General features: G+C 37.8%; 2 protein-coding genes across 2 annotated transcripts; both read right to left on the bottom strand.

The window, feature by feature from the left end:
• Window positions 1-1,475: 1,475 nt before the first annotated feature.
• LOC149017525 (metal transporter Nramp7.2-like) lies at window positions 1,476-5,120 on the bottom strand. The gene is made up of 12 exons (XM_089153004.1): window positions 5,015-5,120; window positions 4,345-4,385; window positions 4,176-4,254; window positions 3,908-4,012; window positions 3,323-3,432; window positions 3,036-3,217; window positions 2,790-2,859; window positions 2,517-2,690; window positions 2,316-2,420; window positions 2,092-2,223; window positions 1,893-1,988; window positions 1,476-1,805 (listed from the first exon to the last, which is right to left on the bottom strand). The coding sequence occupies exons 1-12, from the start codon at window positions 5,118-5,120 to the stop codon at window positions 1,476-1,478; spliced, it is 1,530 nt and encodes a 509-aa protein (XP_089009130.1).
• A 4,029-nt stretch (window positions 5,121-9,149) lies between these two features.
• LOC149017526 (Glutathione S-transferase family protein) lies at window positions 9,150-27,150 on the bottom strand. Its single transcript, XM_089151850.1, has 6 exons — window positions 26,653-27,150; window positions 22,071-22,205; window positions 21,850-21,937; window positions 21,506-21,600; window positions 10,942-11,109; window positions 9,150-10,832 (listed from the first exon to the last, which is right to left on the bottom strand). The coding sequence occupies exons 1-6, from the start codon at window positions 27,023-27,025 to the stop codon at window positions 10,672-10,674; spliced, it is 1,020 nt and encodes a 339-aa protein (XP_089007976.1). The 5' UTR covers window positions 27,026-27,150; the 3' UTR covers window positions 9,150-10,671.
• Window positions 27,151-27,384: the final 234 nt, after the last annotated feature.

A 27,384-nucleotide genomic window follows, 5' to 3' on the forward strand; every position in this document is an offset into this window, starting at 1 on the left:
AGTGATTTGACTGAAATTGTTTTTGTCCTGTGCATCTAATGCTCAGGGCAATCCAACACACCGTTGGATTAGAATTTTGGTGGCCCAAATTTTATCTCAGCCATTCGTTGCATGTATTGGTTTAAATCAACGAGTGATTGAGATGAAATCTGGAACAACAAAATTCCGATCCAAAGGATGCAGTGTCCTGTGTATTAATTGCACAAGACAAAAGGCAAGGTACTTGATTTGATCAGGTCAAATTATTGCAAAAAACGTCATTCTTTGAAAACACACCATTACCAGTAGGCTGATCGTTATTGACTCAGAATCCATTTCGGCTATCTAACTATTAAGAGCAGGTCACCTTGAAATTATCATGAGCTGTGCCTGTCATCGTAGTTTATCCAATTATTATGAGCTATGAGCAGGTCACGTCGTACTTGAAGGCTAGTCCGAAATTTCTGAAAAACTTGCCTTTCCTTGTGGGACAAGTGGACAACTGTGCTGAATTATGTCCAGACTACATTGTAGAAGTTGACAAATCATAATCTGTTCTCAGATATAGATCTGCAGGCACAATTGGTACCTTTTGAACCGGCTACTTTGCTTATTGGGGTCTCTTACTCTGATTTGAGATCAAGGTATTTTGCGTTCCACCAGTGCAAAGATCCAAGTAATATCTCAGAAGTCTTGAAAATTTGTAAGTACTTCCATCCATGCTTATTAGTTTTAAGGGTGAGTTTTATTCAAATCTCTGATGAGTATTATCAGATAAAACATGGGATCGCGAGTCGTATACCTTGGATCCGTACATATTTGTCAAAGGGCCACCATTGCTTCGTCTTTTGATGACCTCACCAATTAACAATAATGTAGAAGAATCAGTGTCTTTGTGCTTATCCAATTATCACGACCAGACCTTGTTTGCCATTTGGCTCCTTGTGAATGAAGGTGATTGTCGCCTGCTTCACTGGTGAGAGATCACTTGTCTTAAGATCTTTTCTTCTTCATATTTCATCAACTTCGGAAGTTTCACGGGAAACTTCTCTTCCTCCTCTTAGTGGCCAGGATTCCTTTTCTACCTGCTTTCAGTGGATAATTTGTCCAACCCGTGAATCAGAATTTGATTGAATGATCGACCTCAACTTATATAATTTTGTGAATCTTTAGATTCCAGTGAAATTAAAGAACATTTTCAAATCATTTTGGTTAACTAGGCTGATACACAACAGTACTGTTACGGGTATTTATTACATTGTCTGGAAGTGATCATGCAAGACAATTACAATAAAAACTATATGGCATTCCCAGTAATGAGACTATAATTTATTTTCATCAATTCCCAGATGCTGTTATGGATATGCTCCATGAAAATTAGACTACAGTGGAAAGGAAATTTCTAGAAGGAATGAAATAAACACATAGATATCTCACAACTCAGAAGAAGACAGGTTCGGAGGTTCCTCTTCCATTTTGGATGAAAGGTAACAATTTCATGCAGAGACAATATCGTCCATCTCCACTGCTTCTTCAATCATTTTGGGGTTCATAGGGCGACTTTCTCTCCGAAATTCATTTCCATTAGTCCCATCAGTATATGTCGCCCACCATGGAGATTCCACCGGAGCAGTCTCCTTTTTTAATGTCAGGTAGGCCAACATCGCCATATAAGCCATCATCATGGGGAAGACCAGAACCCCTGTTACCAAGGAACGCACTTTGCTTGTCCGCTTGCTCTCCAACCAACCCATAACACTTGAACCTAAGAAGTATAGGTTGATCCCAATCAAAGACACCCCTAAGAGCCATGAAACTACGGTTGCCTGAAACCAGCATGCATTTACATTTCAATGTTCAAGTTTTATAAGAATAACAACATCAAATGGAGAAGGTAAGGTTATTGAGGGAACCATTAGAGAGCTCTTGTGGTGACCCATCTTTGTTTCACTGCTAGTGAACCGAAGAAGTGGAATCAACGCGAACGGCAGTTCAAATGATAAGATCAACTGCAGCAGCAATGAACAATATATCAATAATGGTGTATGGGTTGTAGAATATCACAAATCAGCAAAGTTATCTATTTTTTCAGGGGCTTGTTTGTACAAGTACCGAAGCAAAGATGATTAGATCTCCAGCTCCAGAAGAGCCACCAACAATTGAAGCTACTAGGCTTGGCACAATTGCAATACATCGAGTAACCAGGTTTCTTAACCAGAGCTTCATCTTTAAATCCAAAAATCCCTGCATAAAGAACAAGAGGCTCTCCTTATAGTTTCAGCTATTTTAAGCCTATTGATCTGAACTAAATAATTAAACTACCCATGAGAGCTCACCTCCATAACATACTGTCCTGCATAAGTTCCTGTAACAGTGGAACTCTGTCCTGAAGCAAGCAAGGACACGGCATATAGTTTTGAACTCCAATTTCCAAGTGCATCCTATATGATTTGCAGTAGTTAAAAGGGTTACTTGCGAAAGATGAAAAATTCAAAATTTATGAAGCCTCCTCAATGGTGGATGAGATGATGTGAGACCTTGAGCAAGAAAGCTGCTGAATCTAAGGTGATGCTCTTGCAGTGGGCTTTGTTCTGGAAAGAGAGATCCGGCTTTGAGCAAACCGTACCACTAACCGATACAACTGCGACATTTATCAGAAATGCTAGGAACAAGGCCACCCCACTTTCTATCAAGAAGATCTTGCATGCACTCTGGGAGGTGGGTAACAATCCAGCGTCAACCATAATGAAATTCGAGCAATTAAACTGATCTAATTGATATGGGAATGTGTTTGTTTATTTATTACTCACATTGATGCCATGAAAGGAGTTAGGTACTTTCCTTGAGATAACTAAGGCCGAATGAAGAAAGAGGTTATGCCTGCAATTTGGTGACACAAATGGAAAGTCTTATCAATGATCAAACTGTCTCTGTGTTACGTTTCCTGTGAATCACTTACTTCATGTATAGCCCTTCAAAAGAATATGGATTTCGAGTATGGCCCTCCGTTAGAAAAAAAAAGTTTTGTAGTAAATTAAGCTGGGTTTGAGAATTACGGCATGATGAGAGCTCCCAACATTGCAACTGCATCTCGGGCTGCTTTGTCACCCATCAATTTGGGGACAAACATCCCAATAGCCATCTCTTTTACAGAGGGTTTGGAACGTACCATCACTGCTAGGAAGCAAGCTCCCATCCCCATCAGGAGAACTCCTATTGCCATCTCCAGCTTCCTTATCTACAACATTCAGCTCAGAAACCATTAGATCTTAACAACCATGAAAACTGAAAGAACGACCAAATTGACAATCACAGAAAGGATGAGGAAGTTGAAACTACTTACACCATATTTTTGCAGACCCAGGAGAAGAAGAGTGTTTAATCCGGCAACGAGAACTCCAGCCCATATGGGTACCTTGAGAAGTATGTTGAGAGCAAAGGCTATGCCAAGCACTGCAAATCAATCAAGCATTGTTTTAATTAAGTGAATCAGAAAACATAGCATGGCACTCTATACCATGGTTCTAATTATCGATATTGTATATGACTGTTTGGCCACATTTCGCTACCCGGTTGTTAGGTTTTTTGTTCCCCATGTGTTTTACAGTGTTAGAGATAAGGGCACTTAGGTCACTGTACACTATAGTAAGTATTGTGTTGTGTATAGTGTCTACAAATACTGTAATCATGCATTACATTAGTATATACGATTCATAATTCAACATGTTGACCCAAAGAAAATTACTTTTAATATGGTAGTATTCTATCAATATTGTATAGTTTGGTATAGGTATCTTCAAATCCAATACTGTGTGTGAAATGACTCTAACATCGTCAACAGAAAAATTATGTATCACAATGGAAAGAAGGTAAAACAAATTTTGGATTGAAAATTAAAGGGTTTATGGGGGTGTGAATAACAAAATACCTTCAGGGATATCGGCAGAGATGATAGCAATCTCAGCAAGGATCCAGAGGCAGTAATTGACCTTCTTTGGGTATTCAGCCTTACAGTGCTCAGATAGATGTTTCCCTGTTCATGAAAGCAATAGGTTCAATCATTTATCGCCAACTATAATGAGGGGATAAGTATCTATCTTGAATGCATGAGACAAAAACATGGGTAGTGATATATTATGCAATGAATATAAGTAGTCGACAGAGTGATATATAGAGAACAACAATTTCACTATTACCTGTGACAACTCCTAAGTTTGCAGACCGGGATTGAATTATCAAGGCGAAGGTCAATCCAACAATAACAATCCACAACAACTGCACCATCAGTGACCTCAACTAGTCAGTACTCACATAGAGAGAGATGTGACTAGATTAGCACTTTATTTGAGAGAGAGAGAGTATAACCTCGAATTTGTGGCAAGCTCCAGCTTGTAAATCCGTCTGCACTGTTCACACCATGTACCCACCCAAGTGGAATCAAAAAACAATTATATATAGATAAGTTTGTGTACTTCAAAGTGATGCATGTATGATGATTGTATATAAGTCTTTATATATTTCTTGCTCTAATACCATATGAGAATATAGAGTTGAAAAAATATGGACCATCTTCCATTATGTGAAATCAGTCCTCATATTTATAAACTCGCTAAGTTAGTTGAGGTACAGCTATACACAATATCACATGTTTTTAAGTATCTCTAACATTCCTAAGCTCTTTATAAATTTGAAAACACATAAATATTTGCATGCAATTGCCAAAAATGAAACTTTTATTTAAAATTATTTTCTGCTTGAGTTTTGAACACAGATGATGACTATAGTCACTACTTTCTTGTTGTACTGGCAAATGATATCACCAGTCAAGTACAAAATGTTGTGGTGAGAGTTAATTTCTTCTTTCTACTTCTAATTCACCGGGTTTGATTCGCAACAGTTTGGTTCCTGTCCTCGATATAGTAAGGGTAATGCTTCGAAACAGAAACAAATACAGAAAGAAAAGATCTGCAGGACAAGGAAACGGAAAAGAGAAAGAACAAGTAGAAGAAAGAAGAGTGAGTATCTGTTTGATTACAGTTTCCAGGATCGAGGTAAGCTGTGGAAACTAGAAAACCAGGGCCTACATAACCTAAGAGCTTCTTCCATGTTGGAGTCTCTTGTATTTGAACTAGAGAAGCCATTTCTCTCTTCTTCTCTTACTCTCTCTGTGGCTTCCACCTTAATAAATGAAAGAGCCTATATTGTAATAACTAGTTCATTGTAAGATGAATATATATAGAGTAATTCCAGAGAGAGAGGAGAGTTGAAGAGTCGATGATGTAGCAGACAAAGAGGTTAGGGGAACTGGGTCCATGCATGCATGGTATGTGGTTCAAGTTGGATGACATTTGGGTTTGTTTCAAACCATAACTGGAGTGGTTGGCACTTAACAATCGTACCCATACTTCGTACCTTTCAGGGATTTATCAGGACCCTCTCCATTTGGCTTGTGTAAATAAAAAGATTCTCTTCCATCACAAAGAAATTTTCTTACCGTTGATTGATTGAATTGCTGTCACTGGAGCTGGATCAAAGTACCTCTCATGCACGATGAGAATGGACCAAATCATCTTTCACTGCTTAAATGCCCATCGTTTCATGGTGATAAATGACCCTTAATTTGTTTTAAGTACTTTTTCAAGCAAGCTTAGCGGTAGAGCATCAAAGGCCTCTTATGAAAAATATAAGAGGACATTTTGTCCTAAGACAGTATTTTTGAATTGATAAAATATGGGTTGTTGATCTAGACTTGATGGATCATTTTGTGTCACAAACATATGTCCCATTCGTTTCCATTAAAGAGTCAACAAGAACATATAAATGCTTGTAATTGAAGTGAAGGGTTTAAAGTTTTCCTTCATTGACTTTAAGAATTGTTAAGAGATTTGAACTTCAAAATTCCTATTCGATTCCAAAACGAACTTTTCTGGTTGTGTTTGTAACAAACTCCAACTTACTTCTCCGTATAGGTGAGATCATTTGTAACAAACTCCAACTCTTCAAAATAATATATAGGGCATTCTATTCAATAGGTGAAAGCATTCAAATACATGAGCTTTACTGAACTATAGGGGTTCTGATTCTTCCGAAGAGGATATGTAAGCACTTCGGCTTCTAGCCGGATGCGACCCCGCCCACAAAAAAGAAGAGAGACTTTGGCTCTTAAGAAAAATCAATCTTTTTTTCTGTTATGTCTGAGGCTGCTAAATCCCCCCTCGGGGGAAGCAGGGGGGGAAAGGGACCGATCAAACTAATCGAGCTAATAGGGGGCACGGACGACCGGAACTACGGGGGTTCGGGGGTGTCCCCCCTGAAACCGTCAAGCCCTAATCGAAAGACAGCAAACGAAGAGGTGATAAGGCTGTCTGCTAGGAGGATGGAATCAAGGTACCCAACCGAGTGTCACAGGCCTGACGGATTGATTTTCGTAGTCCTATTGGCCATGGGGGTCACAGACACCCCCGCCGGACTGCTCTAAGGCCTAATCAGGGATCAAGTCCATTCTCTCTGTACCGATAATAGCGTAAGCTCTTAGCTGGGAATTAGGCAGAAGTTCGGTTAGCTGGACCGAAATCACTTAACAAACTTTATTTTGTTATTAGAAATTTTACTTCTGAATTTTTTGTGAGACCTAAACTATTGAAGTCCCCTTAGTACAAAAATTGACACCTAAATCCCAAATCAACTAACATTTCTCCTATAAGTAATCTCATTCAAATCTGGAAGACCAAAATACTAATAATTTATTAATAAATATGGTATGATTAAAAAATCCCGTAATTTGTATATGAGTGAAAGAGGCATATCCCTTCAACCATAATCTTCCTTCACCTTACTAGAAGAGATTATGAGTTAAAGAAAATGGGTCAAGGAACTTTCATTCACTACCTATATGTTCGATAATAATAGCACGTGGACGAATTTTAGTGATATTTTGATCATATTATATTTATTAAGCAAATTTGTGGTACTTTGATCTTTTCATATTTAAAATTTGAATAAGGTTAGTGTTGAAGACGGTATTAGTTAGTTATTGACCTAAACATAAGTTTTTGGAAAAATTACGTGATTAGCTGCTTTTAGGTTTCCCTTACAAAAATAACCACTTAATGTTTTACTTTACAAAATTAGTCAAAACTCAGCTTGTATTTATAAAACTAGCCAAAGTATTGATTTTTCACCTTTTTGGACATTTTTTACCCCTAAAACTGATCACTATTTTGTCCACAAGGGAAAAATCACTATGCCGGTATGGTCAATTTTAGGGTAAAAATGTCCAAACAAGAAGAAAAAAAACACTATTTTGACTAGTTTTGTAAATACAAGCTCAATTTTAACTAATTTTGTAAAATAAAATATTGAGTGGTTATTTTTGTAAGGAAAAACCTAAAAGCAGCTAATCACCTAATTTTCCCTGCTGCGTTTGTTTGCAAAGGTGGGGTGGGAAAAAAAGAGTGGAAAAAAAAAAACACGTGAGTCCCATGTGTAGCAGGGTGAGGGAAAAGAAAGAGTTTTGTGAAAAAGTGATAGTGGTGGGTCCCACTTTTTACTTTCTCCAACTTTTTCACAAAATTCCACCCAACCTTTATTCCAGCAAACAAACGCAACCAAAGTTTTTTGCCCATATATTTTTATTGGTTTCTGACCCTATAAATAAATGGCATCAATGAAAACGTAATTTTTTTTTTTTTTGGCCACGTCAAAAACGTGATTGACTTTGTTGGCTGCTAAGGCCTGATAGTAACAGCACAGAAGAAACGATGTCACAGCCCAAGAATCAAGAGAACGTGGACCCAGCGGCCCAATCCATATCGCGAGTCCAGATCAGCCCCCATGGCTTTCTGACCACAAACATCAGTGGGGCCCACGGTGAAAAACACCTTTTAAAAAAAAATTAATTTTTTTTACCAGTGAGACCTACTGGTTTTTGTAGTCAGGAAACCATGTGGGAACACACGATGGGGAGAAGATCCCGATTCCCATATCCCATCCACCATCCAATCTACTAGTGAATAGTTTCTTGGACTTGGATTGTCCCAATCTGAGGGAGCAAGTGACTCGTACTTTCTGACAGTCTAGCCCAATTCCCGATACGAGAAAGGATAGAATACACAAGCTGTGTAGGGAGATCCGTACAACCTCTTTGTAGATTTTGTATCTGTATGTTATATATCTCTCAAGTCTCAGCAAAACACAAATTTTCGTTCGATCAGAAAACGTGGCTCAAATCATGACGACTACCAACAACGGAATGCCTTCCTTTACGGTCTTCAAGCCCAAGCCCATGAGTGGTGGGAATCTACCAAGTCAGGGATCCTTTAGTTTATGGGCCAGGGCAAATAAAAGAAGAAGACACAGAAACACAAATAGGTAGGCCCGGTCACCATTATTGGTGTCAAAATTTTCTAGTACCAACCAACTACCAAGAGAAAATGCGAAATTTATACCAAAAGGGATAAGAGAGAAAATGCCAAATAAGAGATCACTCGTGAGTCGTGACCCACAGCTTTGCTTTGTCGCATACCATGCAGTCCCCACCTCCCTTAGACTGGGTGAGGTGCCACATGACCTGGCAAATTTCGTCTTATCAATGCCCAGCCTCTTAAACTAATAGAAAACTATTGCCTAATCTATTTGCCTAATAGATGCTCTGGTCAATAATAAAACAGTTTCTTTTTTGGTAATTAAAAGAGGATGCAATAGCAGCAATACGCCTCCCGCTACGCAATGTTTGGACTTTTTATCGAGTGCAACATATGCAAGCATTAGCCCTGTGCACTACCAACGCAAGCACTGGCCTGTTAGCGGAGCCCCACCAGAAGCCTAGTATAGTTCACAGAAGTCGGTAGCACTCATGCTCAAACCCAAGAGCACACAACTATCCAATGCAAGAAACAGAGGAGCAAAGGGGATTCGAACCTGAACATGAGATTTACCAAACCACTTGGGAGTGAGCTTAGGACCACTAGACCACCACCACCGGTCAATTGATCCAATATTCATCTTCTGCCAAAATAAATTTTGATTTTGATTAATACCTAATTAAGATGTTTAGCCATTACCAATTCGGGATTGATAGTTAAGGTGTGGGTCAATGGATTACAAATGTAACTTGAAGTCAAGGTATCAAAACAGTCTCATAGTTTTAAAAAAAAAAGTCACTGAGATAAAATAAAAAATTATCCCTCCAAACTAGTGCAGAAACAAGTTTCATTACCAGATTACTAAAAGCTTCACTTGATGAAAATAATGAATGCAAATTCTAAAGGAAAACCCAAGACTCCTTGGCTCCCTGCTTTTCAGGAATGTTACCTCCATCATCCCAAACAATTATAATCAACACCAAATCAACAAACATAGAACGTCAGACCACCAGCCAATTCCAGGCATCCTTAGTCGGTACAAATGGGTACTGGGCCCAATGATAATTTCCTGGAATGAACCGTCTGAGTCAATTCAAAAGGAGCACTCATCCCCTTCCCGTCAAGGATTCAAAATTCTTCTCCGAAATATTCACCATACAAATGTGCATAAAGGCATGGTTTTAGCATCGATATCATATCAATTTTACATCTTATTGATATCCACATTCACCAATGATGTGCATAAAGTTTCTTATTTGTAAAATCTTTAAATCCATCTTTTCATTAAGATACAAAAAGGAAAAACATATCCAACATCGGTAACACCCCCACTAATATCAAATTCAATATGATGACAGTGTGTCAATAGTACCCATCTGATACCATAAATGACATAAAGCAGCAAGTTGAACATTGAATAGGCATGGTATCATTTCTACCAGCTATTTGAAGTTGATAGGACTCAAGGATTTTGATGCTTCAGCTAAGGATAGCCATAAAGATTTTTCCCTAAAGAAACATATACGATGGGGAAGGGATTGGGGTTTGTTTGGGGTTGTAAGAGAGAGGAAGCATCTACTACCATGTAAGCACACACCTAAGTCAAATCAGTCTACTCCCCCCACCCCCTACTATTCCCATTCTGAAAGGTATTCAAGTCTCCATCCCCTACACTCCAGCAAGCCAGTAAATATCTAATTGTGAAGAACGGAGGAAGAAAACCATAAAAGAGAGAGCGGGGGAGAGTAAAGACTCAGGAAAACAAAAGTAGGCAAAAAGGGGAGAGAAAAACAACATTGAACTTCACCAATTGAACCCTAGGCAACAAAATTGCAGCAAAGACAGATGACATATCATCCTACACCTTTGCCTATCGTCAAAATTTGCTACCAAACAAAACATGATTGAACCCATGTGATTGACTGACCATACCAGTAGCAAAGTTTCAGCTATGAACAAATAAGGACCATGCAATCAAAATTTCAGGTCAAGCAGTTCAACAAGAAGCCTATGATATCTACTCCAAATCTCTTCTCAACTACATTGTTATCTCTAGGAACCACCATGTGACTTGAGTTCAATGGAACTCCACAACAATATCATAGTCATATTTTATTAGCATCCAAACCTCAAATTCACCAAGTACCAAATAATTTTGGTAGGAAAAACTTTATGTATAAACACCACCAGTTCTGCGACCAAAACTGAGACCATATATGCCCATAAACTTTTGCGCTTTTGTTTTTGGCGTACAATGCAAAGAGCAAACTGTTACCTCAACATTGAAGCATAAAGCACAACCATGGAATCAACCAGGAAAAGCTTCACCTTAGGCTTTGATCCTTGAAGATTGACCAACAACTCTTTCCATTCTTGCATACCAATCACCTATACGTGTGTTCTCCACCATGTCCCTACCAGATCTCAAATTTCTTATGGGTCTTAAGACACCAAATACAGCAAGATCAGCTAAATTGGGCTTGGAGCCCCCTACCAACACAAGCAATGCACAAGAAAAGCAAGTCAGTAGTTGAACCAGAAGAGACAGGTGTCTTGATCTCAACATTAACCATTTAACTAAAAGCTGACATGTATGCACCTAGAAAATCCCGGCCGTTTAGAGCATCCACCCAAGTCTCTGCAGACTTGTACAGTGCTGCACGTTCATCGGTGATATTGTATTTCTTCTTTAGATTCTTAGACACAAAATACATAGCTGCGGCTCCTGCATATTTTGCTGTTATTCTCTCCGTAAAGCTGAAGTTGCCTGCAGTTATGGAACAGCGATGAGAATATAAAAGAAATTAAGTTTCATATTAGGGATTTCTCTCTTATTTTATGGGTTCATTTCCAGCCTAGGAGTGGTAATTGAGGACTGGAATGTTGGTAATGACTTCAATGCAATGCAAGGGTTGTAATGCAAGGAAGACATTATTTGCCAATGTGCTATATAACCCATTCCTCTTAAGCAAATAGCAAATTGCTCCGGCACCCCAAAACAGATGCCTTTATTCACTGACGCTCCATTTTATTTTATCCTTGAAAAGCAAAGACAACATAAAGTTGGGACTTTTATTTAACAGTTAAGTCCAATCCAATATTGAATATAGTTAAGCTATATATATATATATATATATATATATATATATATATATATATATATATATATATATATATATGAGATTACCAGAAGAAAACCCCTCTTCAGAATTCAGATCTCAGTTCAGTGACATTTGCTGTTCAGAGACATTTATTCTCTTTATTTTTCGTTTTCAGAAGTTAAGAAATCGAGTTTTTGTTTAGATCTCACAGTTTCAAAAATCTTCTTCGTTTTCTTAAAGATGGAAGTTTGTGTTCTGGAGAGATTTCTAGTTCATCATAGCAGGACATTGATGGTCTGGATTCAACTCTGTAAGTCATGTCATCGATTCTTTGTTTCCTTTATAACTTGATCCTCTTCTCTTTCTTTTTGGTGAGTCTATATTATCTCCATTTATGAAGAGTTTTTTAAATATTAGAATCTCTTTTGTGCTTAAAAGTCTGATTCTGAGATTATTTTCAGCAGTTCATAACTTTGAATTCAATCATTCGAAGTTTCTAAAAAAGGTATTTTAGACCTAGAGGGACTTCATCTAGAACAGGTCTGGCAAATTTTTCAAGGATATCATTTGTTTCTTTTTGCTCATTATACTTGTAATTTTGTCATTTCTCTTTATGACTTCTGCTTGCTAAAGTTATTACTTGGGTAATCAAAATGGACTCTTCAGATTTTACTTTTGGTTACATTTGAAAAATCTTTTCTGGCTCAGATTACATTAGAAGGCATGAACTTGAGTATCTTTTGCAGGTAGAGAATAAGACCTTCTCAACAGCGAAAGTGAAAAATTCAGTTTAGCAACAGAGTTTTTACATCAAAAAGATAAGAGATTGCAAGGGTGAGAGGCAAATTGTCAAGCGTTATTGGAGAATAATTTTGATGGAGAAGGATAGGTAAAGTCTTTTTACCCTATTATACACAAAGGTATAATGGTCTTTACAATTGTAACACTAACCATTCTAATGGAAGTGGAGGAATCTGCTTTTCAAAGATAAAAGTGGAGTCAGTATTTAAAGGCCTATGTTTTGGGGTGCCGAAGCAATTTACTCTTCCTTCTAAATGTGACAACAATAACCATGTTTCAAGATCTTGCTCAAGAACAAGATCTCGCCCCTTCCAACAACCGAGATCTTGACCGAGTTTGTGAGATCTCGGCTGAGATATGGTATATTTTTTGGCCAACTTGATGGCCCATCTCGGTGGGTTTTAGGGTCCAAGTTGGGCCAACACTTGGTAGTTAACCTAAATTAGGCCTTCTGAACACATTAGTAGACTTGATTTATGAGAAAACAACCCTAAGTGTGATTTTTAAGTCTACCCATAGTGTGAAACCGAAATGTTGTAGCATTGGGAATGCAATGTTATCCAATATGTAATATAGAACCTTTAAGGCAAATAAATGAAAAGCAAGTGTATCAAATACATCAAATAACTTAAATGTCATCAAAATTTCATCCATATGAGTATCACAATCTCGACTCTCAAGAATAGAATTGTTGAAGTATACGCAAGTTTGGGATATTTTATTGTTCATGTGAACAGTACAAGCTGTTTTTACTGTTCACGTAAACAATATTATGCTAGTGATGCTACTCTACTCTCTATTTCTAATGTAGGAGTCTTGCTACATAATTTTTGGGAGTTTCTAGAAAGCATAGTTTCTATTTTGATGGTAGTTTCTATTTTCAGAACTCTCTATTTTAGGAGCTAGAAAGTTACTAAAGCTGTAATTTTTTGTTTCTTTTTTTTTTTCTAGAGGACAATTACTTGTCTCTCAAGTTGTATTAGATTCATAGAAGCTATAAATAAAAGGGCTCAGTGATTCTAGACTCTTTAGCTAGAATCACAGGCCTCTTCTGCTGGCTCTCATCTCTCATCTCTTCTTCTCCTTCTCTCTTTTCTCTGTTCAAGTTCAACTACTATTTTGATTATTTAAAGCTTGTTTTCTAACAAGAATAATAAAATTAAACAACCATTAGAAGTTCTATATAATTCATTAACTCATAAGTTCATAAGACAAGCAGAGAATGATTGATCTTCTTTAGTGTTGTAAATGTGCTAAGAGTAATTGCAAGTGAAAATTAAGCTAAAATCCGCCAAAAAATGGGTGAAAATTGAGAGTCCCAACGAGATATGGCTAGATCTAGGGCGAGATATGGCGAGATCTTGGGCGAGATATGGCAAGATATCCCATTTCGTAGAACTCGACTCCCATCTCATCTCAATTAACAAAAAAAGCGAGATATCTTTTGACTTGTGAGATCTCCCACCGTGACAATAACAGTTCATAAACGAACAAGGACTAAATTTTCCTTGCCATAGAATGTCAGGGGGAAAATTCGTAGATGGATAAGACAAAAAACAATATATACTGACTTTTTAAATTGAATTCAAGAATGTATGAATCAATCTCCATAATACATAGAATCAAAGCATATCTTTAACGAAGTGATTGCAAACTAAAGCAAAACAAGTTTTTATATGCATCTATGGCATGATCATATAGAGGTACATCTTTTAACATTATTTGTTTTGCTATATGCCTATATGGCGTAATAAGGTGGGGCCCGAATTCTCAAGACAAGTAACCCACTAAAGACCTTTTCTCACACACATCAAATTTTGGCCCAAAAAGAGTTCGCTAAGTGCTAAATAGGAATCTAGGAAAGGAGGAAGACTACCGAGTTCTAGCTAAGTACAGTCCATTGTCGACATACACGGCAAATGCATACCAATACATAGAGCTATATGGTAGAACAAGTTTGATAATTAGCCTACCCAAATCATTCACCATTCGAGATGTCAGAATTATCATATCATCCTGTGACACCGCAAAATTGGGGGTCCCATGGAGACAAGTTTCTCTACATTGGACTTAGGAGTGTAAAGGCACAACCGCCTATACATAGCAGCAAATCAATTTCAAAGCTTCATGAGATAGATTGACGGGCATCGGATATACGCGTGAACATGCAAGGGTGGTCTGGAAAACCCCGGCTGTGGACACTCTTGTTAGGTCCTTGGATCGGATCCTACCTATTCTTTTCTTTTTTTATACGATGCCACGAGCGGAACTCTTAACGAAAGAATGGTTAGCTAAGCCATTATCACGAAAGAGAGGGACCAAGAGAGACTGCCTAACTGAGAATCGGGCTCCGGTAAAAGAAAAAGGAGAGATATGGTAGTGAGACAATCGTATGCATAAATGGTTGCTGATATGATTACTGCATTAACGCATACGATTGTCAAGCATCGCAAGATTGAACCTCTAAATGTAGATGTTTGGAAGATGAGAATGCAACAGAATTGCGCAATACACCAATAGACATGTTTCTACCTGATGAGGACATCAGTGGACAGTTTCAAGTTTACCAGTGACATCGGCGTAGAGATCATCCCACTACAACATCTATGTGAATGGATGACGAATTCGGAGGCTATCGGATTGCAAGGATCCTATAATCCAATGAGGAGCACTGCCCATAGGCAGTTTGTTATTTTATTTTCTTGAGTTTTTAGTGGGTTGGGTTCTAATTTGCTATTGATTTTTTTTATTTTGTTATGTTTGAGTCCTTGTGGGCTGGGCCTAGAGTATTTTTTGCCCAATTTTGGATTTGGGTTAGATTTACTACTTTATTTCAGGTTATTTTGGAATTCAGCATGTAGGGTTGGGAGGGATATTTAAATCTTGTATTAGAATCGATGGCAGCATGAATGAATGAAAATAAATAAATAAAAAAGGACTTACTCTCTCTTGCACAAATCTATCCTGGCATGACTTTCATCCTCTCTCAAGTAAGTTCTCTTCTCTTCTCCTACTCTCTTGTGTGAATCGTGTTTCTCTCTTCTTCTTTTCTTCCTTGTCCAGCATATTTGCTTTATTCTCTCTTGTTTCTTTCTATCAATTCTTTCTATTCTTCTCTCAGTTTTCTTTTCTTTTTTCTTTCTTCTCTTTCCCTGCTATTTTGTCCACCAGAATTTTCTTCTTTCTCTACCTTACCCTTTCTTTATTTCTTCTTTTCTTTTTCTCCTTCTCTGTTCTCACTTCTTGTACAGCAGCCTTATTGTATTTCTCCTTTCTAACCCTACTGTCCATTCTAGTGTTTCATCATTGCCCAGAAATTCTTTTTTTTCTATTATTTATATTCCTCGGTATTCTCTAAACCCTGATTGCAGCCAAAACCAGCAGGTAACTTATTAAATCATTCCTTAAGTATACGTCTGAATATTTAAGAATTAGAATCTCTTTTGTGCTCAAAAGTCTGATTCTGAGATTATTTCAGCAGTTCATAACTCTAAACTCAATCATTCGAAGTTTCCGAAAAAAGGTATTTTAGACCTAGAGGGACTTCATCTAGAACAGGTCTGGCAGATTTTTTGAGGATATCATTGGTTTCTTTTTGCTCATTATACTTGTAATTTTGTCATTTCTCTATGACTTATGCTTGCTAAAGTTATTACTTGGGTAATCAGAATGGACTCTTCAGATTTTACTTTGGTTACATTTGAAAAATCTTTTCTTGCTCAGATTCCATTAGAAGGCATGAACCTGAGTATCTTTTGCAGGTAGAGAATAAGACCTTCTCAACAGCAAAAGTGAAAATTTCAGTTTAGCAACAGAGTTTTTACATAAAAAAGATAGAGATTGCAGGGGTGAGAGGGAAATTGTCAAGCGCTACTGGAGAATAATTTTGATGGAGGTAAAGTCTTTTTATTCTATTATACACAAAGGTATAATGGTCTTTACAATTGTAACACTAACCATTCTAATGGAAGTGGAGGAATCTGCTTTTCAAAGATAAAGTGGAGTGTCAGTATTTGAAGGCCTATGTTTTGGGGTGCCAAAGCAATTTACTCTTCCTTTTAAATGTGACAACAATAACCATGGTTCAAGATCTCGCTCGAGATCTCGCCCCTTCCAAAAACGGAGATCTCAACCGAGTTGGCGAGATCTCGGTCGAGATATGGTATTTTTTTGCCAACTCGATGGTCCATCTCGGTGGGTTTTAAGGTCCAAGTTGGGCCAAAACTTGGTAGTTAACCTAATTTAGGCCTTCTGAACACATTGGTAGGCTTGGATTTGTGAGAAAACAACCCTAAGTGTGATTTTTAAGTCTACCCATAGTGTGAAACCAAAATGCTATAGCATTGGGGAATGCAAGGTTATACAATATGTAATATAGAACATTTAAGGGAAATAAATGAAAAACAAGTGTATCAAATACATCAAATAACTTAAATGTCATCAAAATTCCATCCATATGAGTATCACAATCTCGACTCTCAAGAATAATAATAAATTATACAACCATTAGAAGTTCTATAAAAGTCATTAACTCATAAGTTCATAAGACAAGCAAAGAATGATTGATCTTCCTTTGGTGTTGTAGAGATGCTAAGAATAGTTGCAAGTGAAAATCCAGCTAAAATTCGCAAAAAAGGGCAAAATTTGGGAGTCCCAGCGAGATATGGCGAGATCTGGGGCAAAATATGGCAAGATGTCCCATTTCGCAAAACTCGACTCCCATCTCACCTCGATTAAGCAAAAAAGCGAGATATCTCACGAGATCTCCCACCATGACAATTCATAGACGGATAAGGACTAAATTTTCCTTACCACATAATGTTACGAAAAAAATCGTAAATGGATAAGACAAACAACAATGTATACTAACTTTTTATATTGAAGTTAGGAATGTATGAATCAATCTCCATAATATATAGAATCAAAGCATATTTTTAAGAAAGTAGTTGCAAACTAAAGCAAAACAGGTTTTCATATGCATTTATGGCATTATCATATATAGAGGAACATCTTTTAACATCATTTGTTTTGCCATATGGCGTAATAAGATGGGGCCCGAATTCTCAAGACAGGTAACCCACTAAAGACCTTTGCTCACACACATCAATTTTTGGCCCAAAAGGAGTTCGCTAAGTGCTAAATAGGAATCCAAGAAAGGAGGGAGACTACCCAGTTCTGGCTGAGTACAATCCATTGTCCACATACATGGCAAATACATATCAATACATGGAGCTATATGGTTGAACAAGTTTGATAATTAGCCTACCCAAATCATTCACCGTTCCAGCTGTCAGAATTATCACATCATTCTGCCACACTGCAGAATTGGGGGTCCCATGGAGACAAGTTTCTCTACACTGGACTTAGAGTGTAAAGGCACAACCCCCTATACATAGCAGCAAATCCAAGCAAATCAATTTCATATATACCGATAGACATGTCTCTACCTGATGAGGACATCAATGGACAGTTCCAAATTTACTAGTGACGTCGGCGTAGAGATTATCCCACTACAACATCTATATGAATGGATGACGAATTCAGAGGCTATCGAATTGCAAGGATCATATGGTTCAATGAGGAGCACTACCCATAGGCCATTTGTTATTTTATTTTCTTGAGTTTTAGTGGGTTAGGTATTAGTTTGCTATTGATTTTTTTATTTTGTTATGTTTGAGTCCTTGTGGGCTGGGCCTAGAGTATTTTTGGCCCAATTTTTTATTATTTTGGGTTTGGGTTAGATTTACTACATTATTTGGGGTTATTTAAGAATTCAGCATGTAGGGTTGGGAGGGATTAATTTCTATTATTTAAATGTTGCATTAGAATAGATTGGTAGCATGAATGAATGAAAACAAAAAACAAAAACAAAAAAACCAAAAAAAAAAAACTTACTCTCTCTTGGGCAAATCTATCCTGGCGTGACCTTCTTCCTCTCTCAAGTAAGTTCTCTTCTCTTCTCCTACTTTCTCTCTTGTGTGAATCATGTTTCTCTCTTCTTCTTTTCTTCCCTGTCCAGCATATTTGCTTTCTTCTCTCTTGTTTCTTCTATCGATTCTTTCCATTCTTCTCTCAGTTTTCTTTCTTCCTCTTTCCTTGCTATTCTGTCTACCGTGCCCTTTCTTTATTTCTTCTTTTCTTTTTCTCCTCCTCTGTTCTCACTTCTTGTACAGCAGCCTTGCTGTATTTCTCCTTTCTAACCCTACTGTCTATTCTACTGTTTCATCATTGCTCAGAAATTCTTTCTTTTCTATTATTTCTATTCCTTGGTATTGTCTAACCCCTGATTGCAGCCAAGACTAGCAGGTAACTTATAAACTCATTCCTTAAATATTTCTCCTTTTATATTTCTTTCTTTTTTTGCAGTAGTTTCTTTAAAACAAAACTTCCAATGTATTGCATTGTTAATTGTTGAATCCTTTGTTAGAAATCTGATATTGACTAGGACAGCTTTATTTTTCTTTAGGTTTCTTGATACTCTTCCATTCGATTTAGTGTTACGGTAGCCAAGATCCCCATCCCCTTGTTTCCCTATTGCTTCTTGCTTTGTTGTGTTCACTAGTTAGGACTAATTGTTTTTATTTCTCTGCTTTAACAGTTTAACTGTCTTTATTTGCATCCTTAATCAGGTTTCAATTGCTTCAATTTCTTCTTCTTCTTGTGTCTCACTCTAAGAGTCTAGTAGCCCACTTTGTAGGTCCCCTCTTTTCTAGGGTTTCCCCTGCATCACTACCTTTGCTGAGTTTCTCAATGGATAAGAACACACATATCAGCAACTTAAACTTTGTTGAACCCACCAAATGATTTAATGAAATAAAATTTCAAAGCTCTGCAACCATAGTTCTCTGGGAAGAAACAATAGTTTGCTATAGGGCTCTTATTCAGATCAAATTCAACAACAAAGAATGAGATCAAAAGATTCAAGTCAAAAAAAACCCCCAACCAATTGCAAATAATGGGCTGTTGGTATTCAAGATGTAGAGGTGATGCTGCTGCAGCATAGGCAAATCTCCAGATCTTGGCACCGAGTAAGCACCCAGATTCCAGGAATATATTTGACAGACGTGAACAGTAAAACAGCTCATTGTTCTTGCGTATACTTCAACAAATAGGAACCGGACTGGGTTGGTCAGACTGAATAACTCATCATCAGGCATTTCTCTTATTACCCATAAACTTCCACTACCTAACAGAAATGGATAGTGGAAAGCAGAAATGTCCCACTAGGCCTATTGGCTTTAAAACAAATCCACAGGGCTTTGCTTTCTGAACTTATGAAATCGTAACTAACAATAGAGTACTTTTTCCACCCTATTTTACATAGTTCTAGTCATAAATTCTGGGGCTTCAAATACATTATGTTGAGACAAACCAGTGTCAAATCAAGCAGAAACAAGATCGAGTGGGGGGGGGGGCAAAAAATAAAGGAAGTTTCAATAATGAACGGGTTGAGATTGCTCCTTTTTACTACCACATCATGTACTAGGGAGACCAATAATCTATATCTCAGTTATCTTTGCTGTACTGGAAACAGATGTGCAACAAACCTACTCGTTTGCCGACGGCTCTAAGGGTAATGCCTTCCATTTCAAGTCATCAGGCTATCGGTTGACACTGTTAGGTGTTAACGATTGTACAATTTGTTGGGGGAGGGGGGGTACAACAATTTTATTGGCAGCTAACCCTGATAGGGGGAGTGTACCTATCATGCTATATCTTATTTCCTCTAACGTCATTTGTTCATCCTATGACTGGTAGCAAAACTTGAACTTGAAGTAGTACTACTACTCGGCGTCTATTTTGTATTTTCTGTCAGGTTATATTATATACAGATTAAGAAGACCACAATAGACAAATTGAACCTATCGTGGTTTTGTTTCTCCTTCCTCCATTGTCTCCTTCAAGATCTTGTGCTTGCTGGTTACTACCTTCTTTTTCTACATTATATCAGAGCTCTTATTAATTAGTCATGTTTTGGGTGTTTTATTGACTGGTTTTGCTGGTTTGAACTAGTGGTTCAATCTAAATTATTTAAGGATATCCAATTTAGGCATAATATATGTTCCTTTTAGCTGTCTTAAAGGATAGGGTAGGCTTCACTTGCTTCCCCACCCCCAGCAGCTGAATTGTTGTTACCTGGGGCCTTTCCTCTTCTTTGCAGCCTCCTAGTTAAAGGCTGTCTCTCCCCCCCCCCACACACACACACACCCCCCCAGGGGGCGCTTTTTCTCTTCCCTCTTTGTATATTCTTTTTTCTGCCCCTCCAATGTTTTTGGTAATGATAGTTTATTCATCCCAAAAAAAAAAAAGAAGGATTGGGTTAGGCCTTCTCCAGGATGCTGGTTATATTCTTCATACCACAAGGTTGAAGATGATCTCACAGTGACAGTAATCTGAATGTCACCATATCCCCTCCTTTCCCTAAATACCCTTACTTTTTACCTCAATTTTGTTACTCCTTTTGGTAGGGTGGGTTGTAATGCCTCCACTTCTCTTATCCTCTAATTGCCAATTCCTATCTTATCCCTTCCCTCTTCACCTTCCTAAGCATAGATTAAAAACTCCAGTTAATTACAGAACCGCAATCAGCCTCATTTTTTGATTGTTTAGGCCCATAAATGATCCAAAATTTTCAAAATCCAAAATGTGTCAAAGCCTAATCTGCTTTGACTGTATACCAGTGGCAATTGAATATTAGTGGGAATCACAACATCAAATGTTTCCCAAAACTAATATTCCTTTCAAACAGCAATCACCGCAAGTACTTTTTCATAATGCAACACCAAAATATCAGGACCTTTGGTAGATTCCCAACAAAACATTGATTTCCTGTCCAACATGCATGCTCGGTGGATTTAAATGCAGATTCGACATCTCATATACTAGCACCCATACACAAGACCTACAGAGAGAAAAACTTATGAGACAACTGGCTTTTAACGTAGTTGCTAGCTTTTACAACACAATACCGTTTGTGGCTTTTTCTGAAAAAAATACAGTAGCATATTAATGTATTATTAACACGTAAGGACTATATTAGTATCTACAATACAATTAATGAAGGCTACATTTTGACTGTGTTGTTGCAGCTTTCTGAACTAGGAAACAATGGATGACCTGAACAAAATCCCTAAAACTTATACCACGCACTTGCTTACAGAAAGTATAATAATCTTAATTGGGAAAGAAAGGTACGTTGTACACTAGCTCAGGAAAAAAAACTTTTATGGGCGAACTGCTATCAAAAAGAACATATCTTACCGTTGCTTGTAATATAGTCAAAAGACTCGAGAGCCTCTGAAGTAGTTCGGTATATGTTTGGGGATAGAACATGCACCAACTCACTATCAACCCACCTACAAGGTGAAAAGAAACATTACAGCTCACTGATTATTTCAGATCATAAATGGTTGTTAAAAGGTTGAGATGTATTCATGAACAAAATTTTGACGTTATTACTCAAAAGCAGCCAAAAGCATGCATGAAACATCAGGATGGACAATATTCAGAAAATTCAATTAAATGATAACTTTCTTTATGAATTTCTAAAATTATGAAACACAAACTGTCAGAACTGGTACCCTGGAAGAAAAGTGAATGCATACCTACGCCATTTCTTCTCTTCATTGTCATCGGAAACAGAATCAACTGATTTTTCAGGATGAATCTTGCGATTAAACTTATCGATTATATCTACAAAATCAAAACATCTTAGCCTTAAATAAATTAATACAAATTTCAAAGAGTCAAGATCAGGCATACAAGATACAACTGACCACATAATAGATTCCTTGGACAAAACAGGCAGGGGGTTGGGGGGACTGACCTGATGAATCAACCAGCTGTTCACCATCCACAGTTAAGATAGGAACCTTCTTATAATCAGACCACTTGATTTCCTTCTTACTGATGGGGTTAACCTCCACGACTGTGTATGGTATATCATAATAGTCTAGGAATGCTGGGGGGAGAAAAGAAAGAAAGAGACGTAAAACACAATGTCATTTGTGGACACACACAAAAAAAGGGTTAAACAGTTAATCAGTTTTCAAAAGATTGAGACTGATTTCTATGTCAAGTGCTTGAATGCCTGGCCACAGGTTCATGTCCTGGAAACAGTCCCTATGGATACAGGGGCAAGGATGTGTGTACATTTGAACCTCCGTAGACCTTGCTTAATGTGGGAGCCTTGCACCCTGAGTGCAATTTTTGTTAAAGAATTACTTGTTGGTTACTCTTTCCTTTTTGGAAGTCAAGTGATATTTATTTAAGAGAAACAGGGCAGCTGCAGTTTTCTTCACATAACCATGATGAAAATTTTACAAAATATTTACAAAATTTAAATTGAGACCAAGTACTAAGAAAATAATATCCAGCTTTTCAAATCATTACTGCATTCCAGAGTTATTAATATCCAGTGTTTCTTCAGTCTATGCTCAATTTGCACAAACCAAACTGTATTTTTGTACCTTCGCTTGCATCACCTAGTGATGGTGTTAACAATCACATTCAGATAGATACAACTCAGCCTTAAATGTGTGTGTGGGGGGGGGGGGGGGGGGGGGGGGGGGCAACATAGATCTTTGCCACTAAATTAGCTCTGCTCTATTTGAGCTCATCCTTGATATAAGCCTAAGCTATGTATGCCTTCTTCCCACCACTTCAACTAGAGTCATTTTACGTCTACTGTTGAGGGGTCTAAATAGGTACCTAGGAAGAGAAAACCCAATAAGATTTCAAAAATGCATGGAAGGGGAAAGAATTCAAATAATCACACTCCCATACAAAGCAACATCCAATAAACCTCTATTTAATTCACTGCCCCTGATGTTACATGCAACTATTCAAAAAGAGAGATAGCAACACTCTTAGTTAGCTATGAAACTAATCCTATTTATGTAACTCAAACAAATAAAGAATAGAAATAAATAACGAGGTCGGGCAGATATAGGAAACCACATTAACCACAAGCCAGTCCCATTCCAGCGACAAGATTATTGGGATTTACGGGCTGTTATACTTAAAAGAACAGAAGGAATGATCTTTGGAAATGAAAATGGCGGTGGGTGAAATCTGAAGGAATAAACAGCCTGGGCTCGGGAAATCAAATAGGAAAAATTGCTGTAGGTATAAAATTTGAACTGGAGGAGTGGATAGAAGAAGATCCCCTTGGCTTCAAATCATCTTGGCTTCAATCCATCTTCGACTTACAGCTTACTCCAACAACTGCATAGGATCACTCATACTTTCACTCTTCCCTAGGTTGCTTACTCGCTTTGCTTATCTTCTATCTCCAAATACAGTCATTTTAAATACAAAACAAAGCTTGGGGGAATAGAAGAGGGGGGAAAAAAAGAAGAAGAAGAAAAAGGAGGAAATAACTACCAAATAACTACTTCACCAGCAATAACTCCTTACAACATTAGTAAAAACAGTTCTGTCCCTAAATAAAAATTGGGAAATTTCTTATATCCACGAGATTTAAATAATACTAATAATAATAGTTACAAGTATATTTAAATTTGTTTTACATCCACAAACATAGATTTTGAGATGATTAATGATACAGCAAGGCCTGGGACTAACTCAAATCTGTTTTGGAACCCAAAACAAAAACTGGGTCCAAACATAAATTTTAGTCTAGTAGATAAACATGTTACTTACTTTGTTGGGTTAAATATGTAAGTAGATTTTTGTTTGGTAGTTTTAGTTATCATAAAATGTCAGAGAGTCCCAGCATAATTGTAATTTTATTGAAGCCTCTTTCTATCATTGTTTATATGTTTGTAATCAATGTATTGAATATGGATTAGAAAGAATGAATTGAGTCGCATGCATAAGCCTTCGTCCCCCCCCCCCCAAAAAAAAACCCTTTTTTTTCTTATATAATTTCTACTCACCCCCGGAAACTCTGTTACTTCTCTGGTTTCCACCCTCTTGTCCCCTTTGTCCTCCTCTTTCTTTCTTCTTCATTTTTTTATGGCAGGAATCTTGCAGAAACTAGAAAAACTCATGCCGGCCAGGTGCTTCTCTCCATCTCGTTATCTTTCTCTCACTTGTTAAGTAGTTATGATAATAAACTCACATCAAGAGCCATTATACGTACTAGCTTTGTTATTGTAGAGGAAAGAGAAGGGAAAAATGCAAAAGAAATCTCCCAGTTGAAACTTAACAACAGGGAGCAATTGAAGTCCTGGAACACAGTCTGCATGGTTTATAATAATACATCAGACGCTAAGCAAAAGCTTAGGTTTAGTCTTCTTAAAAGTAAGATCTTGAATTTATCCTACTCCAAGACTTGTTAAAGCTTTGATGATGATGCTGACAATGCCTAAAGTAGAAAAAAGTCAGCAAAGAGAAAACCAAAGGAGAAGTGTACCCAACAAAGAATGAAAGAAGAACATACAAAAGGGAACCCAACAGCGGTCTAACTGATAAGAGTTCATTGTTTGATTTAACATGCCTTATCTTTAGCCTATGGGAAAAAGCGATGTTAAATGATAGTTTGGGATTTTTTCTTATTGAGCAAGATGAACACTAACCAATTTGGGGTTATGTAAATCTTCCAATAACCTTTGTTTGTGGATGTAAAACAAATATTAGAGAAACTTAATTTGTAATCATTTTTTTAACCCAGTGGTTCTAAAAAACTTCCCCATTTAAAATGCACCCTCCCCCCTTCTTCCCCCCTACCCCCGCCCACCCAAAAAAAAAAAAAAAACAAACAAACAAAAAGAGTGAAGGGAATACAAATATTACTGGTCATCTAGCAATCATGAATACCAGTAGCTGCATAAATCCTAGAGTGATTCATCATCAAATAAACTACTGGATAACTAAACTAAACCACTTCCAATCCTCAATAGGCCGAAAACCGTTGTATCAATTATGTCTATGTCTGGCTCTCCACAGCCTATCACACTGGTTCCACCCAAATGATACTCCTTCATCTACCCCTAAATCAGCTCACTTCTTTATACTAGAAAATCTGAAGACCTCCATTGAACATGACAGTGTCACCTCAAACAACTTTCCCATAGCTTATCATGCATCAAAGCTACTCCCAAATCAACCTACTTTGATCCTTCCACACTTTGTCCTTCCTAGTTTTCCGCACATCCATCTCAACATCTTCATCTCAACTGTTCTATAAAATTTCCTTCATTTCCATCATCAAACAAGGGTAGCTGAGAAGAAGAAAGACAAAGAACGGAAGAGGAAGATGCAACAAATATATAAGGAACTTGCTTATTGGTACTGGAAATATTACATTTTATAGTTAAAAGGAACTCTCTATTTCATCCATGAAACATCATCCTCCATAACGCCTACCTTAATTTGTGACAGCAATACCAACTGCTTCCTACTGAAATATCTATTCCTACATCATCAATTGATCATTAATTGGTCAAATTAATCAGGAAAAATAAATCACCTGGATAATTCTTCCTTTTAAATACATTAAACTAAGCACGAACCTGTCCCGGGGTTACAAAGCAACAAGAAAGCAGGAACCTCCAGATGTCATAGAAAGAGCTGATCTGTGAAGTAGTTGGAAATAGCTTAACAATAGCGTTCTGTCAGATACAACTCAGACTAATCCATTCAATAAGTGAAGGAACTAGGTGAAATTCAATTTGCTAATGGGGACACAACTAGCATATAAGTGGCATTCTTGTTGCTTCCTACCAATAAGCATCAGTCCTCACTGAACTCTCCTATTCAAGACACCATTTAAAAAAACCAACGCTTGCTGGCTTACTCTCTCAGGGAAAATCTAAGACCTCAGCCACAAGGAATTGTTCTGGAGCGTAGGGATTTAGATATAACCTACACTTGACCAGTTTAAATCCTATAGGAAACGCAATGCTAAAGAACTGATGATTAGAAGAGTCAGAATTGTCGCACTTTACAGACTTAGACCTTGATGGCTGAAAGTAAATAACTAACTCTTCATCCATGGCCAAAAGTATAGCTAACGGGATTCCCGACTCACCAGCCAGTAGGCAGTCTATCAGGCAATGAAAAATCAGGATTTTTGCAGGATCAATTCACTACTATCATTATGACTATTTTTGTTTTGTTTTCTCCTGGGCTCTAGATATCCGTATCCCTTTCCTTCGTATTGCAATTCATCAATCAGAATTACCCTTCAGATTTAAACTGTACTGTCATTCAAATCACGGACTTAACTTGACAAAAGAGAAAAAATTAAGCAAAAGACGCTTGAATTTTACCGATGACCGTCGCTCATAGCAAATACATAAAATTCCACGATTCAAGCGGTACCATTAAGGAACGGGAGATATCCAATGCAAGAAGAATTAAAAACACGAGAATGAAATAAAAAACTAAACACCAATTCAAGTAATATAAACTGCAGAAGCAATCGGTGGGGATGTGAGCACCTTTAACCTTGTTGCAAAAGGGGCATGCTTCGTACTGGTAAAGGACGGTATCCTTAGGAAGCAACTCCGGAGCCAATGGCTCCTTAGCATACACCTCAGGAGCAACAGACGAAGCGGCGACGGAGAAGGAAATGACTCCGGCGACCCCAAGAGAGACGACTCTAGTAGATCGTCCATTGTAGGCAGAGAACAACCGCCTCCCAACCGACGAGCGGCTACTACTAGTATTGTATAACGCGACCTGGAGAAGCCTACGCTGAACACCAATTGCAGACGCAGAGGAGGAAGATGAAGATGAAGCGGCGAAGCCTTCAAGGACTGGGACCAGAGCTCTTCCCAGCAATGAAGAGGTCAGATTCTGAGCCCTCCTCATTGTCCCCTAAGACTCAATATGCAAACGAAAACAACCAAACGTTCTCACGATTTTTCTCTTTCTGTTATTTGCAAGTGTCTCTCCATCTCAACGAGTCTCGAATATTTCAAAGACGGTTCCGGATCCTTGTATCTTGGCATTCCGAGCTCCAATTCTAATGACTATCGACGCTCCACATAGACCTCTGCAGGTTTTGTATGCAAAACTGTCAGATTGGCATCATGTAATTCAACGAATGAGATGACGCCTTACAACACCACCAATCACCGATTAGAACCGGGGGCGGTAGCCCCATGGAACATGGAGCGGGTTAAACGACGCCCAGTAACCCGGAATAGTATCCCATAGGTCCAATGCTT

The sequence above is a fragment of the Hakea prostrata genome, chromosome 4 (assembly GCF_041222555.1).
Source record: "Hakea prostrata isolate BN-2017 chromosome 4, UWA_Hpros_2, whole genome shotgun sequence".
Taxonomy (NCBI): Eukaryota; Viridiplantae; Streptophyta; class Magnoliopsida; order Proteales; family Proteaceae; genus Hakea; species Hakea prostrata.

Excerpts from the sequence above, each read along its gene's own strand:
- LOC149017525 (XM_089153004.1), bottom strand. The coding sequence starts at position 5,120 with ATGGCTTCTCTAGTTCAAATACAAGAGACTCCAACATGGAAGAAGCTC. Across the intron at positions 4,386-5,014 it reads TTACCTCGATCCTGGAAACT|TGCAGACGGATTTACAAGCT; the intron begins GTAATCAAACAG and ends TGGTGTGAACAG. Across the intron at positions 2,691-2,789 it reads ACTCCTTTCATGGCATCAAT|AGTGCATGCAAGATCTTCTT; the intron begins GTGAGTAATAAA and ends CCCACCTCCCAG.
- LOC149017526 (XM_089151850.1), bottom strand. The coding sequence starts at position 27,025 with ATGAGGAGGGCTCAGAATCTGACCTCTTCATTGCTGGGAAGAGCTCTG. Across the intron at positions 22,206-26,652 it reads CTTTTGCAACAAGGTTAAAG|CATTCCTAGACTATTATGAT; the intron begins GTGCTCACATCC and ends TTCTCCCCCCAG. Across the intron at positions 11,110-21,505 it reads TGACTATATTACAAGCAACG|GCAACTTCAGCTTTACGGAG; the intron begins GTAAGATATGTT and ends CCATAACTGCAG.